Below are 18475 nucleotides of genomic sequence, written 5' to 3'. Positions count from 1 at the left end.
TCTAGATCTATCCGATGAATGCACCATTCATGAACCATTTGCAAAATATCTGCTCGCTTGCATTTCTTAGTAGATACGATGTCCGCGCTATTTCTGAACGCAAAAAGTTTACGAATACACTAATGGCTAGCCAGTTCTGGTTAGACCTTATAACGAGAAGAAGAAATATTAAAATATTATTAAGTATTATAAGATTCTTACCCCACGGATCCTTCGCCAGAACAGGTTTGCCAAACATGCCCGGCTCCGAGGAGCCGATCTTGTTGACAGCGCGAATTCTGAACTTGTATGTCTTCTTCGCAACGAGATCCTCGACCTTGAACTTGGTCGGCTGGCCGCCGGGCACTTCGCCCACGTTGTCCCAGCCAGCTTTGAGAGACAGGTCCTGAGAGAAAAGAAAAACGCTAATTTAATAAATATTCTATAGTGAAATTTATCATTAGAGTAAGAAAACTAATGGTTATGATTATCAACAGGATGAAACTATACTAATAGAGCTTAGCAGGGTCGGTTTGGCGTAGTTATCTCAAAAAAACATACATAAGCACAGGTTTCACGATAGAACTAATAAACCAACTGCAGCAAGTTTTCAGAAAAATCTCCGCTTAGATTTTTACAGAAACCACAAGGGTTGCATTATCACAAAAAATATATTTAAATATATCCGAAAGAAACCAAAGTGTTCTACCACATAGTAACTTATGTAAATTGGCATTTTGGTTAGGGTTCAAAACAATTGAAGTGCTGCTGCTGACCTGTCTTTCAATAACGTAATTGACGATTGGCGAACCACCATCGTCTTGCGGCGTCTTCCAAGTAACCACACAAGATGTCTGGAAGACCTCAGCGACCTCCACATCCTGAGGAGGCGTCGGCACGCTCTGCATGGTAATGTTAACATCCTTGGAATCTTCGCCTTGGGCGTTCGACAGCTTGATCTGGTATTTGCCGGACAAATCCCTCTGTGGTTTCTTGAGCTTGAAGAGGATCTTCTCTTGTTCGACCACTGCCTCTACTTCCTTGATGGGCAGCGCTTTACCATCCTTCCACAGTTTAGCCTCGATGGGCGATACTCGGGTGCCGGTAACTGTAAACAAAATTAACCAGTTAGGGTCCAGTAATTTTATTATGCCGTACATCATATTGGTTGCTCAAGCAATATTTGAGGTCTGTGACATCATAAAAATGATTTTTAACAAGCAGAAACGTCTGCGATCCATACTACTAAGCTTAGAATAAATTTAAAATCCAGAGGCCGTGAGTTCAAGTCTCACCCAAGGCAGTAATTTTTCCACTTTTAAATTTATTCTAATCATAAAAATGATCTTTAATTCTAGTGTGCCAGACAGTCCAGTCCTACCACGCGAAAAGTGAAACTTAGGTATCATATTCATAGTGAAACTAAACTTATATAATCTATAAATTGTATATACAGATGTAAATCACAATGAAAAAATCAATTGGACAACGCATTGGACCGGCAATCCAAGGATGTGGGTTCGAGTCCCACGTTGACCAGAGTTTGATCATCGTTGATTTTTTCATTGTGATTTACATCTGTATATACAATTTATAGATTGTAATAATGTGGTACGTCCCACAATAAAAAAGGAAAAATATATTAACATTTAAACTTATATAGTACCATTTTCTTACAAAATCGTTACCAACCAAATAAAGTGTCAGTACTCACTTTTATAAGGCACCTCGATGACGAAAGGCTGTCCCGCGGGCCCGAAGAACTCTTCCGGACAGTCGATGGTCGGCTTCGACTCTCCCTTCTTCACAGTCAGCTTGCAAGACGAGGTGAGCTTGCCAGACTCGCAGAGGATCTCGCCGTCATCTTCCATCTCCAGCTTGTTGAAGATGAGCTGGTGTTTACCGCCGCCCAAGTTCTTGATTTCGATTCTGTGAAGAATAGATAATTAGAATAATTTTAAAAAGGCACCAGCCTCCCACTCAAGCTGGATTTCGCCCTGGATTCTCCACAATTGACCATCTCCACACAGTTAACCAGATCATCGAGAAATATACGGAATTTAAACTCCCTTTATACTTAGCATTTGTCGATTATACTAAAGCTTTTGATAGCATCACCCACTCCTCCATAATAACCGCACTACACAACCAAAACATCGAACAGACCTATATTAATTTAATCAAAATCATATATAAGAACAGCACAGCTGACATTAAACTCCAATCTTCCGGACCAACGTTTCGGGTACAGCGAGGTGTCAAGCAAGGGGACCCGCTATCTCCAAAACTTTTTACGAGCACGCTCGAAGAAGTTTTCAGAAGCCTGGCGGTTTCTTGGGAGGAAAATGGAATAGTCGTCGGTAACAGGAGGTTGTCAAACCTTCGTTTTGCCGACGACATAGTTCTTTTTGCCTCCTCTGCCACAGAACTTCAGCAAATGCTCCAAGATCTGAGCAACGCAAGCCTTCAAGTTGGACTTCAAATGAATCGTGCAAAGACTCAGGTGATGACTAATAGCACGAAACGTACGGTCGAAGTTGACGGGCAGATTATACAATATGTCAACGAGTATATATATTTGGGCCAGTTAGTCTCTTTCAGCGACAGGCAAGACAAGGAAGTTGAGCGCCGTGTTCAAAACGCCTGGAAGAGCTACTGGTCCATGAAGGAGCTAATGAAGGGGGACCTTCCAATGTCACTAAAGCGTAAACTCGTTGACATGTGTATTCTGTCTGTCCTAACCTACGGTGCCCAAACATGGTCGCTCACCGAGAGTCAGAAGTCCAAATTGAAGGTTTGCCAGAGAGCAATGGAGCGCAGCATTCTAGGTGTCACAAGGATGGATCGCATCCGAAACACTACACTGCGCTCCAGAACAGGCATAGCTGACGTAGGGGAGAAGACCGCTAGGCTGAAGTGGGACTGGGCAGGTCACGTCTGCCGCATGCATCCGGATAGGTGGGCTAGTATAGCCACCAAGTGGATGCCGCAAAAGAAGCGCGGACGTGGCAGGCCCAGGCGGAGATGGCGGGACGACTTAGACACCTTCACTAATAACTGGCCGGAAACAGCTCAACAACGGGAGTCATGGAAATCTAAGGGAGAGGCCTTTGCCCAGCAGTGGGATACTACAGGTTATTAAAAAAAAAAAAAAAAAAATATTGCAACTATTTATTTGCATAGCTATGATAAACCTCCTCGGCGGTCAATAGCTGTAATGATTCTGGTTACCAAAACAATGAAAAACTCAAAGGTCTTTTCGACATTGTCGAGTTAAGGGTTAAAGTTAAAGTATCTTCCTGAAGTATCTACCAACCAGAGCTCAACGAGGGTGCGGGGTGTTAGGGTCGGCAACGCGCATGTAACACCTCTAGAGTTGCATGCGCACGGTGACCGCTTACTATTGGGCCCTACGCTTCTTTGCCACCGACGTAGTATAAAAAAATAGTATGCTCCTGAGACTTGTTCCTAAGATGAGTTTTATATTGACCAATATATATATAAATATCCATACTAATATTATAAATGCGAAAGTCTGTCTGTCTGTCTGTCTGTGTGTTCCCTCTTCACGCTTAAACCGCTGAACCGATTTAGATGAAATTTGGCATAGAGATAGGTTGAGTCCCTGAGAAGGACATAGGATAGTTTTTATCCCGAAAATCATCCCTTAAGATAGTAAAAAGCGGGGTGGAATTGAGATAATTGACGAAGTGCCTGCTAATTTGTGTGCATAATATGCCCAAATTTAGATTGCTATGAGATTTTCTCCAGGCGCTATTCTTACTCTAGCTGCGGTTACTAAGTCCACGCAGACGAAGTCGCGGGCAAAAGCTAGTATATTATAGATCGACATTTATTGGATCAAATCACAAGTCACAAGTGATTTTCAGACTTTTTACTGCATCAAACATAAGCAACGTGACGCAGCCGCTATTTCTATGACTCCAGTAGATAACCATAAACTTCTGGAGAAGGAGGCTCCTGAAGTTCTGAGGCAGACAGACTTAAAAAGATTGGGAAAGAGATTTTATTACCAATTTAGTACCAATGATCAGATAAAACTTCTTACCTCTCGTTGGGCACAATGGGCTGTCCATTGAAAGACCATACGGCCTCGGCGGTCTGATCCTGGAGTTCCACCTCCAGGACCACCTTGTCTCTCTCAATTGCTTCGGTGTCCTTCAACTTCTTGTTGAAGCGATTCGAGTCTGAAACACAAAAACATAAATGTAACACCTCTTCATGAAATCCTTAAATAGTGTAATGTGTCACTAATGTCGAGAAGTGCATTTTTAGGGTTCCGTACCCAAAGGGTAAAAACGGGACCCTATTACTAAGACTCCGCTGTCCGTCTGTCCGCCCGTCTGTCCGTCTGTCTGTCTGTCACCAGGCTGTATCTCATGAACCGTGACAGCTAGACAGTTGAAATTTTCACAGATGATGTATTTCTGTTGCCGCTAAAACAACAAATACTAAAAACAGAATAATATAAATATTTAAAAGGGGCTCCCATACAACAAACGTGATGTTTTTGCTGTTTTTTTTCCGTAATGTCCGACTCGCACGTGGTCAGTTTTTTAGTTTGTTTGACATCTGCCCATTATTACTTTCTGTAAGTAATATAGTTATCTTTAAGGAAGCTATCAAACAGAGCAAGGCCGACTACCAAGTATAATCATTTACTATTATAATCTACTCATACAAAATAAAAATAAAAACTGATAAAGAAAACTTTAGCCACTTAAAAGTTCGCTGTCTTCTCTTCCTTTGTAAAAGGCTAACTAAGAACTGCCAAAATTGTGTTTTTCTTTTAAAACAGCTAAGGAAGAGAAGACAGCGAGTTTTAAGTGGGTAAAGTTGAAATATAGAACCTGTAGCAGCTTGTAATTACTTATCAGCAATGGGGTTGGCCGGTCGAAATATTTAGCAGATGGCGCCAGCATAGCTTGCCCTGTCAATCCCTAGAATTGTGTAAAATTTTTGGTTTTTAATGCCCTGGATGCCAGCCTTTTATGCCAAATCTCATAGAAAAAGGGGCAAGCTATCATGGCGCCATCTCTGCAAACCTTTGACAGTTGCTAACCCCATTATCATACAACATAACAGGAAAGTGTACTCACAATTGACGATCAGCTCGCACTTGGTTTCATCGGCGTTGCTGGTACACTTGTAGTTGCCGGCGTCCGTGACCTTGGCGTCCTTGATCACCACCTTGCGCTTACGCCCGTCCTTCACCACGGTGACGCGCTTGTCCGTCTGCAGTGGCTCGTCGTTCTTGAACCTGGTCATTTATATTATTATTAGATTATATTTCGTCACTTCATTCTTCATATATTATAAATTTATATTAACCGTGTAGTTTCCCTATTGTACAGGTAGCATCGCACACATTTAAGAGTAATTGTTTTGATTAAAACTGCCAAAGGAATTTCCGGCTACGATACTTCCGATTACCGGCTCACCGGCGTTCCGCAGTTCATTATTTATTTGTGCGTGGTAGCGTCCACACGTCGGTCTAGTTGCCGAAATGGCACAAGACCACATTGCTTTTTTTTATAACGATCTTCGTTTCGTACTACGGTGTTAGCTGTGAGATTACATTTTATTCGTTGTGCAATTCCCCGGTGTTACTGCCGACTTGAAGTCAATGTCAAACATATTTATTAGGTACGCATGTACAGTTTGGTCATCAAGTTAAGAATACTACTCAGATTATGTTATGGGAGATTATGGCCTGTTAATATTTAAATATGGAAATATGGGAACCAAACTTGGAAAGATCTTTCCAGTTTCTAACAGTTTTTGTTTATGTCATGTCACCCCTGATGCGAGAGGTGGAGGAGAAGTGTTATAAGTTTGACCGTTATGTGTATGTATCTGTCTGTAGCACCGTGCGTAGCTCTTAAACTGGTAAACCGATTTGAATGTCTATAAATTCTAAATATAGATGTCAATCACAATGAAAAAATCAACGATGATCAACTCTGGCCAACGTGGGACTCGAACCCACATCCTTTGGATTGTTGGTCCAATGCGTTACCAATTCCGCCAGCAGACCATTCGCCAATCAACCCGAATTTAGTCATTGTAACTGTGAACAACGTTACTAGCGATTCGCGTGATTCAATTACTTACCATTGTACTTCACCACCAGCATCGTCAAGTTCACAAAGCAGCGTGATTGTGTCCTTTTCAATGGCCTGCTGTGACTTCAGCACCTTAGTGAATTTGTAAGGATACTCTGTAAAAAAAGGTAATTTTAGTTTAATGCTACATTTAAGATACCTGATAATGGAAATTTTATTTTGTTTTCATACTGACCCACAATCTTCACATCACATTCAGTCTTGTCTGGCTGCTTTTCAAGTTTGCACGTGTATTTGCCAGCGTCTTCGAACTTAGAGCTCTTTATGGTAAGCCTGCACACGCCGGACAAGTCTTTGGAGATCTGGTAATCCTCGCCATCTTCCAGCTTCTTGTCTCCCATCCACCAGGAGACGATGGCAAGACTGCTAGAGACAGTACACTCGAGTGTGGTCTCGTGCGCCGTGTAGCCACTGATGCTCTTCTTCAGATTCTTGGTAAAGGAATATGTCGGGTCTGGTTCCTCAACTTGGAGGAACGCAGTGCAGGTGATGCCACCAACTTCAATCGTTATTTTACCCGTATCCTCCACTTTAGGAGTCATGATGATCAGTTTGTACGAGTCTTGCTCGTTGGTCATCTTATATTTGGAGCCAGCGAACAGTTCCTATTTCAAACAAAATTATTACGATTAGAAAATTTTAAAAGCGTAGAATTTCTGCAAGTTTTAAGTATATAATAATACTTACATCTTTACGGAACAACCACTTCGCTTTAGCATTAGGCTTGGAGAAGATAGCTTCGAACACCACCTTCTTATCCTTGCCCTCTTTCGCGAATTGATCGACGAGGGGCTTCAAGAACGATTCTTGTTTCTGGAAAATAACCCCGAATACAATTAACAGAGATACCACAGCAACATTTGAAACGGTGCAGTTACAAAGAAAAACGGTGCTATTTATACACGATGCAATAAGTGCTGACCATCAAGAAATTCTTAGTCGGACATCTCCTAACTGGCACTCAAATGGCGCAGTAACTCCAATGCAAATAAAGTAAATAAAACATTTGAAACCATTTTCCGTTACTGAGGCGTTAGAATCTTCAGCCATTCTTTCGTCGTCATTCACATAGTTTTAAAACTCCATGCTATTGTACAAAATTTTGATTCCCATTTTTCTTATAGAATATATGCTATGGTAAACGTTCTTGAAGATATTTAAAATGTAGTAAAAGAAAAAGTTATAAATGTACAAAAATGATGAATTTTATACCTAATTTGCGGTAAATACCATTACCATTTAAATACGGAAAAAAATTGGAATGAATGCATCATTTTTGGAAATTAACCTAGTACATCGATCACTGTGCATATATCGAACATCCTGTGCACGTGCTGCTAGAATATTGACGAAGGAGTGCGCAAGAATTCATCAGAGGAAGATAGAAGTAGACACTCCTATAGTGGTGCTTTCTAGAGACTGTCTAAAGTGTTCGTCGTGTCCGGGCAATCGTCAAACTTTTCTTACACTAATATGGAGTTTATTGCTTGGTCTTTAAATTCAAATAATTTTTAGATTTGGGCATAAAATGTTTCTTATTAGTTCTGTCATCAGAAATAGAAACTAATTTAGAAGCTAACCATACAGTTGAATTTGGGTACCTATAAAGATAGCAAAGGTAAAATTTCATATTAGTGCAAAGTACTGACAAGTCCTGGAGCGAAACGTAGTTGGTGACACATATTGTGCGCGACAGCTAGATTCTGTGAAACAACAAGATGCATGTGTCGTCTAACATCGACGGTGTTTAGGTGTCAAACCTCGTCTCTTTTGAACGAGTGCAGCACCGGCCAGTCGGGGATCAGTTCCGCCAGTGACGGTCTTCTATTATGGGATCTCTATAAAATATCCAGTGTCCTTAGTAACTTACTTTATCTATACTCTTTAACCTAAGCTACGATATGACACCATACACTGTAAAAAGGGAATATCAAATCCAAAATTTAGCTACAGGTTATTTCCTAGTAAAAAAACCACATTATCCATTATTAGGTAAATGTGTTAATTGAAATCGTGTACTAAATTACAAACGATACTTCTTCAACAGTTTGTAATTAACACATAAAATTATTGAAAACCCAACATCTGCAAACACCGGATGCATCAGCTGTAATTAATAATGAAAGTGAAAGAAAATATATAAATTTTAATAGTAATGACGTGACAGAAGCTCCTCAATCCGACGTCAAAGATAAACCTGTAAATATAACTGACGACAATCCCACAGTTGTGACAATAACAAAATTCATTCCACTTACAAATCTCCATAAAGTAAAAGTCAAAACGTGAAGTGGTGATACAAAAACCTTGTGCAAGTTATTTTAAAATCAAGTTTATGCATTGTTTATTTAGATCGCTCACAAGAGACAGTCTTCAACCTTCAATTTAAAATTGGCGCTAGACTAAATTTAAAGTGACAACTAGATTTATAAATAATTTGATGCGTAAATGGCTGTGTTGATAAATGCCACATACCAAAACCGATTAGTATTCAATATAAATATAAAATTGAAGACTATGCCTTGGACGACAATTTTAGTTTAGTAAATTTATCAATCATGTTTAATTCATTCATTTAAAAGAGCTTTTCCAGCCTTTTGAAATGTAATATCTCAGCAGAACTTGCTATAAAATTAATTATAATGTTGATGTGGCATAATTTAGTGTGGAGTGTGGTGATGTTGTATGTGTGTGAATGTGTGTTAATGTGTTTATTTCAAAAACCTGGATAAGGCTCTATAATTTTAAAAGTGTTTATTTATTTTTCCTTTTTAGTCGAACCTTTACTTTCACAGCCTCCATCAATATGGGCCAATCGGGTATCATTTCTTGGAGAGACATACGTCTCCTTATATCAAATATACCCTATAATCATAATATTTAGTTACTAATCGAGTACTGACGAGATGGCAATGAGCATAAGCTGCATTAGTGAAAGCATCATTACTAATGGATGTGGGTTCGTGAAATTTTTAAATATTAGTATGAAAATTTTGTTTAGGTAGCTGCTTTTCGGATTTTAAGTAACATACTAACTTTTCCAAATATTTTTCTTAGCAACCAACCAGCCATTATTACAAACATGTAACCATTTGCGTATGGAAAAAATTGAAATCCACGTAACATTTGGTAAACACTATGTAAACACTCAGGAAATTGACACTGTCAAATTTGATAAGAGACATCATAGATTTTTGATTATTGTTTTAATATTTTACTCACCAAAACGGTATGTAACCCCCAATTTTTTTTATAGCTCACGACAGAGGAGTCGTGGAATGTATTGGGCCCCATAAATTCCACGACTCTTCTCTTTCCGCACAGATTCTAGCAATGGAAAAATAACCTAATAAAAATGAACATAAGAAAAAAAATCTTCAATTGCAATGGTCGGTAGTTTCCCATTGATATCCCAAAAAGGCAACGGTCCCGAAATTACTACGATAGTTATAGGGTTAATGAGATTACGATCTTAATGCATATTCGTAGTGTTTCAAGAGACTGTAGACATGACAAATGGAATGAACCATGAGAATAAATTCTAGAATACCGATGACCTTAAACCAAGACCAGTTGGAAGAGTTCTTGCGTCTGTCAGCAGGGAATTTATAAATCTCAACACCTTCGGAAATGACGTACATGAAGCCGTCCTCTTCGTAATACCCGGTCTCTAGGCCCTGGGACCAAAGACGATGATGCATACGATGTTTTACAGATAACACTAATGTGTTTGTGATTAGGATGATTTTTATCTACTGAAGCCGTTAGATTGCTTGTCTACGCTAATGACGTAATATCTACATGTAACTACCATACTATGAAAGTGTTTTTTTTAACTGACTTAAATTATAACTTCTGCAATACTTAGTACAATTAAGTCCAAAAGTTGGGATCCACTTTACCCATATTTTATTACAAAACATAGAATGTTTTAAATCATATATAAATTATTACTATAATTTATATACTACATTCACAAAAAACTATTGTTTGAATGTTTTAGTAAAGCATAATTTGGATGAAACGCTAATCGAAAGTTAAATAAGTTAGGGTATTTAGTGTATTTCAACTTTTGGAGTATTATTCAGATCCACGATGTAAAACAGTGTACAAATAAGTATAAAAGTAATGTAAGGTGTATCTTTTACTTTCTCAAACCCACTGGAGCTGCTATTTAATCATCTTTAGATATAAAAAATATTACTTATTTAGACGATGTACAGATTTTTTCGTTGATTATTTATTTTCATTTGTAGTTTGCCCAAATTTTTTCTTCAAAGTATCCATACATCGTCTTACATTTTTTTTATATCACCACTCAAGTATTCTATAAATACATAAACTTCTCATAAACCTAAAAAACATTGCATTAAGTAAAACTGTTTACATTGGATGCAAAAGATTTTACCTTTTCGACTTTCTTGAGCGCTGGCACTGGTTTTTCGACCTCCTTGAGGTCACCCCAGTCTGGATCGCCGTCAGGTTTGCCCCATTTGGCATACTTTCTCTTCTTGAGCATGGCACGGAAGTCCATGCCACTTGCGTCTGAAAACAACAAAGAAGTTTCAAAGACCTCAAGCTATTTAAAAATTTAAACAAGCTCTGCTCTGGTTTGATCGGAGTTTGAGAGTAGAAGCTAGGTAAAAGCTTGAGGGTAGTTTGAAAATGCACTTCAACAGCAGGTATTATAAAATCAACCTTGAAATGAAAACCTCTGTACGTTACACGATACTTTCATGTTTAAAAACGAGTTTGTATAACTACTATAAATTGCCTATGACAACATGTAACTATCGGCAAAGAGGATATAATCACTACGACAGTCAGTGTCAGTCGCTGTCAACATGACTATTTGCCACTTGCTATCACTGATACAATATTTTGCTTGTCCTTTCTTAAGTCATTTAACAAACTTTCTGCGAGCTTTGCCATTAGACTAAGACGTCAAACTTACCTGATACATAAAGCTGCATCTCCGCCGAATCCTCTCCATGAATATTGCTAACCACAATCTTGTATTTGCCCTCATCGTTAGGCTTGACTTTGCGCATGCACAGCGTGATGAGCCCGTTCTCGTCCGTGACGAACTTGAACCTGCCGCCCTCGATGAGCTCCGTCACGCCCTTATAGAACTTGAAGGTTGGTGCTGGGTTACCCTCGACTTGCACGGTCAGGTAGCCGGTTTGATCTGTCATTAAAATGAGATTGCTAAAAATTTACCGTTGTCTTTTTACGTTAAGTATATTGTGGTTTGCACTGGTTTTTGAGAAAAATCCTGATTAGTTGCATTAAAGAACCTTGAGTCGACCTTTCGCTTAGTCGAATATTTTTTACATTTTGCGGTTTTTTTTTTCAATAGGTAATTTTGAATCGACAGCATATTGTATCAGCAAAATTTATCATTATTAAAATGATAAAATGTTGTCAGCATCAGCATACGATTTTCTCAAGAGGCTGCAGCTAGAGAGGCTAGGAATAAAAGGCTATAATACATTATCATTTATAGTATGAAGTTCTTCAAAAAAACCGTTGTACAGGTTTTTAAAATGTCCCTGTTTTTACAGGCCGACAAGCATCCACTGCCTTACTCGATTTGTGTATAGTCCTCCCTAATATTTGTTTTTTAAACTTTTTATTACCTTCAACAGCGGAGTAGCTCTCCTGCACGTCCACGATGACCGGCGGCCCCTCATCACCCTTTGGCTTCAGCGGCACCGAGGGTTTATTGATGAGATCTTCCAACTCCTGGATGGACGGCCGGCGCGTGTCGGCCGACTTTCGCCGCTACACCGACAGATAATGTCAGTACCTTCTATTGTTGTTAGTTAACATGGATGTGAGATTGTTTTAGTTACTTTCTTTTGTTAAGGTCTCTCTATATAGGTACCAAAGGCCGACTTGCGCGTTCCAGGGTTAGCCAACTCGGAGTTAACTGTTTATACAGGGTAAAAGTTAGTTGGCTAACCCTGGAAATTTAGCCATTATCAGAATTATAATCTATTAACAAGCTGTTGTTGTTGTAGAAAAAAATCAAGGACCTTCACAAGAGACAGTGTTATTGTAATTTAATCAAAATTAGTGTAAATTATTCGACATCATTTTATCCTTAATACTCAAAATTTTAACTTTAGTGACGATGCTTAAGGTCATCGAAATATTATCATTACATCATCTTATCGTATTATGTTTTATTGATTTATCATGATCAATTTGCTAATCTAGTAATTCATATTAGGTAGTTTACATAAATATGATCGTACTTCAATTTATGAACGACGTGGTTTTTAAATAATTTTCGCTTAGTTGGCTCTAAATTGTCAGTTTGATCGACTTGTTCTATATTCCATCCAATTAATATAAGATTTCTGATACAATTGCATTGAGAATTAGAAGTTGTAATTCACTTCGCTCCCTAATCCAACCGAAATCTATCACAGCTAGAATCAGGTCGTTATTAATTTACCGACTTGAAAAATGATATGTGAAAATACGCATTAGTTAGTGTTATGACAGTTGCACCGCGTCCAAGCCACAAAGACTGGACTTCCTGACAAATGTGCCACAAGTGTGGACGGTAATAGTTTAACTAGATCATATTACAGGGAATGTACCGTTGAAAGGAGCTGAAGGTCTTGTTCGAAGTTTGGGCATAGTACTTCGAAATGAGATAACAATTTGATTTTAAAATAATCAATCATCACGACATGGACCAGAATGCCAAAAATATGTACCTAAACACTGCCTTAATTTAGGGGCAATAAGGTCATGAACTTATAAATATTTAGGCAGTTGTCTGTGTCGATATTTAATACCTTAACTGTACCTACTTTCGTTAGTGCACAGTTGTAAAATCAAAACGTGATCAAAACTGATACTGGTAAGATTACCAGGAGGCAGTTATACAAGTTTATTATTTAGTTAAAGCTAGAGTCCAGCGACGAAATCAACCGTAGATACAAAAATATCTGTAAATCTACATCCATTTGACATTCATGTTTATCTAATATCTCTGTTGTCAACCGATTAAGAATCTCAACATATGGTAGTTATCAGTCACCAGAAGCCGGTGACGGTTCTAAAATAACTCATAAATATACAAACCACTAGCAAAATATCGCAAATGCCACCATATTTCACAGATTGGAGATATTCCATCTGTTTCTGATTGAGATTTATGTGTAAAAATACATGCACGAAAAGCATAGCATATCTGTAGATCAGACATTGAGTTGTCCAAGATGATAAGACGGTTAATTTTAGAAATAAATGGCTTGTTTCAATCATAGATAAGATTTGTATTTTCATTGCAGTTGTCGCATTTAATAAAACAGCTGAGAGAGATGTAGATCATGAACAAAAACTTCATAAATAAAATATAACGCTTGGAATGTTCTTATTTTGGAAAGTCTATAGTTAATCGTCGCCTGAGAATACGTTTGTGCCATATCCATTTTTGAGCAAAATCATTTTTTAATCATTTCTAAAATAACAAAAAATATGCTATAATTGACATATGTAATTTTTCTAAAATATTGTGTTATATCCGCAGTTTACTATAGGATAATTACACTCTGTTAACAGAAAATTTTCTCAAAAATTGTTACATATCCAAAATTTTGTGACATGTTCATGTCATACATTGTACGTTCAACATTTACTCATCAAAAATGGATATGGCAATAATAAAAATGCTTTTATTTCATAATTAAATGATAAATAATAAGTTCAATATTGCCTAAATACTAAAAAAAATTGTTTTTGCTTCTTTTCGCTCTCCTGCAAACCAATATAAGTTACGTTTGGCCATCGTATTTTTTGCATACCTATATAGCAAAGTAGAATATTAGAATGGCCAAAAAGTATTTTTATTCGCTTTTTTCCATTGATTGTTTTAAACATTAGTATGAATTTCACGAACTGGGTAGATAGAGAATAGATAACTTGTAAATGTTTTAGAATACAGTTTTGTTTTAGAAAAAAAGTTCTTTAAGATTTTCTTGTAAATGTGTCGTTCTCAAGTAAAAGGTACCACATTGTCGCTTACCATAAGGGTGAAATTTACTTGCATCTCTATACGAATAACCTGCCAGAGCGTCCTTGTGGTAAGCGACAATGTGGTACCTTTTACTTGAGAACGACAAAAAAATTCTGACAATATCTTGGTAAAAAGATCGATGACAATAATATTTCGACGACCGTTTTTGTCTCAGAGCGATTTCCAAATTTTTTGTATTATTTCAGAACTTTGTTTTGGATTTTCCTTATCAAACATTAAGGGCCAATAGTAAAAAAAAAAATCTTCATTGTGGTTATCCAAAACGGACATTTTAGGTGTTTCGTTCATAATTTTGAACAGAAAAAGGCCAAAATAGGTATTCTGAAAAAAAATTTTGGAATATGCACTTAATTGTCCATGGGAAATAGAACTTGAAAAAATTTACTTACCTGGTCGTCTTTTGGCGGCGCAAGTTTTTTGGCCACCGCTGCCATGTTAGTAACAAATAATCACACTATGCCACAAAACAACTAAAAATGTATGCCATAAATAGTTTTATAAAATCACAGTTTATATCACAGCTCCATCATTCATACATGTTCACTAAAATAAACCTATAAATAATCTTTTTCTATTTTTCCGACTACACTGGAGTTCATCCATTTCTTTTGTATGCGTTATTTTCTTTTTTATTTATATTTTTTATGTGTTACACCCTGTTTGAGTATTTTTATTAAAGTTATTTCGTTTTTGGATTTTTCGAATGGGACAGTTCGTTAGTATCGATCTAAAAATGGGCGCGAATGTCAAAAGACTGAAGTTAGGGTCGCGCAGACTGGCAAAGGGGTCGAGCGAGGTGCGGCGGGGGGTGAAGAATCGGGGACTTCTATTTGTGCCTTAGCACAAATCAGCAGACCAATTCAATTAATTATCAGATTAAGGTGAGCTATCCGTGTAGCGTGTTCTTGGTTGTCGTTGCTAATTTATGTGAGAAGTTGTCATCGCCCGTTTCTCGCTGTTTTCGTTTGGAACTTAGTATAGGAAGTTATTCGGAGTCAGCTGTGTCTCTCATCGGGTCCTGCGCCGGCGTTTATCATCGATTTTCAGAGACGAGTCGAATTGAACCGATCGGGCCTTGGCTGGCTTCACGTCTCATAAGCGCGTTAAGCGCTATTGACAAGACCGATAGTCGTCATCAGAATGATAGGTGTTGTGGGAAGACCGTCCTTTGTCGCGATGAATTACCGTATTGAACGGTTGCGCAAAGTAGATTGATTGGCAGCCTGATTAGTCAAACGGTTGTCATCGCTGGCAAAGCGCGCGCGCTGACCATTCTTGCCGAGGCGACAAATTTGGAGTTCATTCAATATTATGTCTAACTACTGTGCCTATTACAGACTTAAATATGAATATATTGAAAGTTTTGTAAGAATTATGGTCAGCGTTATTATAAGTAGATACAGTACTTAAACTGACTATACATCAACTTAATTGATACTAGGTTAGGGTAAAGTATAACAATGGTCAGATAGATTTTAGTAGGCGATTGTTGTTGTGATTCGGTCAAGTTATGTTCTAAATTAATTTTTAACAAGCAGAAACGTCTGCGATCGATGCTATTAAGCTTTCTCACTTAGAATTCTCACAGATCCTGGTGTTTTTGGGTTCTTTTAACACTAGTGAGTGTCCCACCCCCTCCCCCTGACGCAACCCTCCCTTTTAGTCCCAAGTTATGTCCCGGTTGACAATTTTTTTTGCTGCAATACAGCAATGGCAAATCTGCTTGTGCTCTCTTTGGATTTTCTAATATATTTTAAGTTATCCATTAACGAAATATCTTTCTTTAATTTCAGAACCAATTCCTAATAAATAAATAAAAAGTACAACCGCCGTTGAGACTCAGATTCTGTCTCAGAGCCCTCTGAGATAACTTATTTTTTGGCAATTTTGAGCTATGAAAGAGGTCTTACTTTATGTCAAACTTTTATCTCGATATTTTTATTTTATTCCTGGATATGACAATTGGGATGAACGCTACGTACGTCTTTGAGTGATTATCGAAGTGTAGCCGATTGATAAACATGCCGCCAATCAAACTGCAACATGTAAAATTCTCGGAATGCTTCACCCACCTGCTGGGGGCAAGATTAATGAGGAATCAATAGCCAATGGCGTCAGGCGTGCCAACGGCCCACACCGCTCCGTGCGCTCGCGCCGCGCGGCCGGCCCACGCGCAGGTATTCCTGTCATTTCCACCATTGCCTGTCAATCATTATTCATTTCTTTGTCGCTTCTATTATTAATGATATCATCATTGTTTGGTCTAAATTTAACATGCGGTAAATATAACGCTGTAAAAGTATCCCTGGTATTTCTGTCAATCAGTCTTTATATTTTTAATATTTGTCATATCAATTTGTGAAAATATTATCACCAAAGAAAATTTATTGATATTCTTAAGAACATTTACAAAACGTTTCATGTGTTTCATTTATTTAATTCTTAGCTTAAATGCTTCTGCTGTTAGAGCCGAAATTTTAAAATTCGCAAACGAACCGCAACTTAAAGTAAAGTTCTTCAAATTTCCAATACTTAGCAGGCTTTAGGTTTTTTTTTTGTTCCACAATATCTTAGACTATTATTTGGTATGTGATGTTTCACTTTAAATCCCATAATAACAGGACGATAATTGAAGATTTTAATAATTGGCACATTAGAACATTAAATACCTCATTAAATCTATAACCTGATGGTTTTATTACCGATCATAACGGTAACGGGACATTAGCGTTAGTGTCTAATTAGACTGATTTACAACAACGCTTTAGAGTTAAATTTATGAGACCTGACCCAAATCCATGTATTAGCGTTCAAACTGAAACCATATTGCTCTTGTATGGGATTAAAATCAATTTCTTAACCTCATCCCATTTGGCATATAATCTTTTAATACACACTGCATCATAATATATATACATGTAGGTTAAAATTTTACATTTCAAGTCATCATAAATCACTATTAATTCGATATTCTTTTCGACGTGCCCTCAAATTGGTTAATTCGACAGGGCGTGTCAGCTGATTCGGAAGATGTACATCATCCCAGCAACAGTGTACACGGCCATAATTCATGCGAGCTGGCAGCGCGGAGCAGTAAGGGGTGAGAACGTCTCAAGAGCTTGCTCTTGGCCTAATACTCGTTCATATTTAGAAGAATGGCAATCAATCATAAGTGCTATCTGGCTTCTGCTGCTTCATTAGGATGCTGGCGTCACCATCCCTCGACAGGTGCGTTTACTGAATTATAGTTCACCATTATTGTTTTTGCTGAGAGGTTGCATGCCTTGGCTAATGTTTGGAACACGTGTCGTTATATTTGTCTGTTTTTGGCTATTCTCTAAAAATATTTTTCCTAGGTCGTTCACTAGGCCTTCATGTAAAATGAATCGGATTTTTAAATCAATAAACTTAACTGCATTCACATATTCAGACAACAGCTTTTTTGTGTATAATCTTTTGGCTATAGTTACTTCTCTTTAGAAATGTATACCTTACTTTAGTAATTTATTTCGCTCTAAAGTTATTGCGTTAATAATTTTTGACATTTATTTTATTTCAAGGACAAAAACCTTTTTATCATGTTTATTGTCATGTCAGTTTTTAATTTAAAACCTTTTACATAAAAAAATATTCATAACTCGCTTCAGATTTTTAATTGGCATCTACAGCAAGAATTAAAATTTATAGATCAGCCTGCACGCATTCACCTGAGTCATCCATTAAAATTATTGTTATTCAGGTGACATGTTTCTGTAGTTATTAGTTGCATTTACGTCATAGACTACAAGATTTGGCTCGATACTGTACCCATCGGTTTATAATTATAAATATCTTTGTTTAGCTTCCGTTTCTATATTTGGAACCACTTGATAATATATTACAGCATAAGAAATAGCATTCCCAGGTAGGAATGTTTTTGTACTAATGATGGTATCTTTACAATTTAATATTTTTAGCTTCATCAAATCATCAATTTTATTCTTAACATGTATACGAATTTTATATAACGCATTTGTGGAATTAAAATCGACATCAATGCTTTCAAGATAGTGGCATTTATGTCTTAAGGGGCCAACTGATTATCAGTCCGCCGGACGATATCAGCCTGTCAGTTAGAACAAAAATTTGACAGTTCTGAACAACTGACAGGCCGATATCGTCCGGCGGACTGGTAATCAGTGGGCCCCTTTATAAACCTTGGAACATATTAAATTCCATTATCAGGTGTTTTATGGCATACCGAGTGTTAGTGTTACATGAAACACATTATTTTGTGGTTTATGTGGAATATCAA

General features: G+C 37.5%; 1 protein-coding gene and 1 non-coding gene across 2 annotated transcripts in view; both read right to left on the bottom strand.

Moving 5' to 3' along the window:
• Positions 1 to 18475, bottom strand: part of LOC134751445 (twitchin) — a 145344-nt gene that overhangs the window by 87427 nt on the left and 39442 nt on the right. Inside the window, exons 44-54 of the mRNA XM_063686854.1 lie at positions 11765 to 11909; positions 11080 to 11313; positions 10534 to 10670; positions 6813 to 6938; positions 6301 to 6730; positions 6115 to 6220; positions 5100 to 5260; positions 4049 to 4187; positions 1694 to 1908; positions 756 to 1087; positions 202 to 385 (exon numbers count right to left, since the gene is read on the bottom strand). Of these exons, the coding sequence (XP_063542924.1) occupies positions 202 to 385; positions 756 to 1087; positions 1694 to 1908; positions 4049 to 4187; positions 5100 to 5260; positions 6115 to 6220; positions 6301 to 6730; positions 6813 to 6938; positions 10534 to 10670; positions 11080 to 11313; positions 11765 to 11909 (2209 nt within the window). The remainder of the gene's footprint in view (positions 1 to 201; positions 386 to 755; positions 1088 to 1693; positions 1909 to 4048; positions 4188 to 5099; positions 5261 to 6114; positions 6221 to 6300; positions 6731 to 6812; positions 6939 to 10533; positions 10671 to 11079; positions 11314 to 11764; positions 11910 to 18475) is intronic.
• Positions 5965 to 6037, bottom strand: Trnav-aac (transfer RNA valine (anticodon AAC)). Its single transcript has one exon. It is a non-coding gene; the product is annotated as a tRNA-Val (tRNA).

Source organism: Cydia strobilella, chromosome 22 (assembly GCF_947568885.1).
Source record: "Cydia strobilella chromosome 22, ilCydStro3.1, whole genome shotgun sequence".
In the NCBI taxonomy this organism is placed as follows: domain Eukaryota; kingdom Metazoa; phylum Arthropoda; class Insecta; order Lepidoptera; family Tortricidae; genus Cydia; species Cydia strobilella.
The sequence above is the reverse complement of the archived record's forward strand: the minus strand, read 5'-3'. Positions and strand labels throughout refer to the sequence as shown.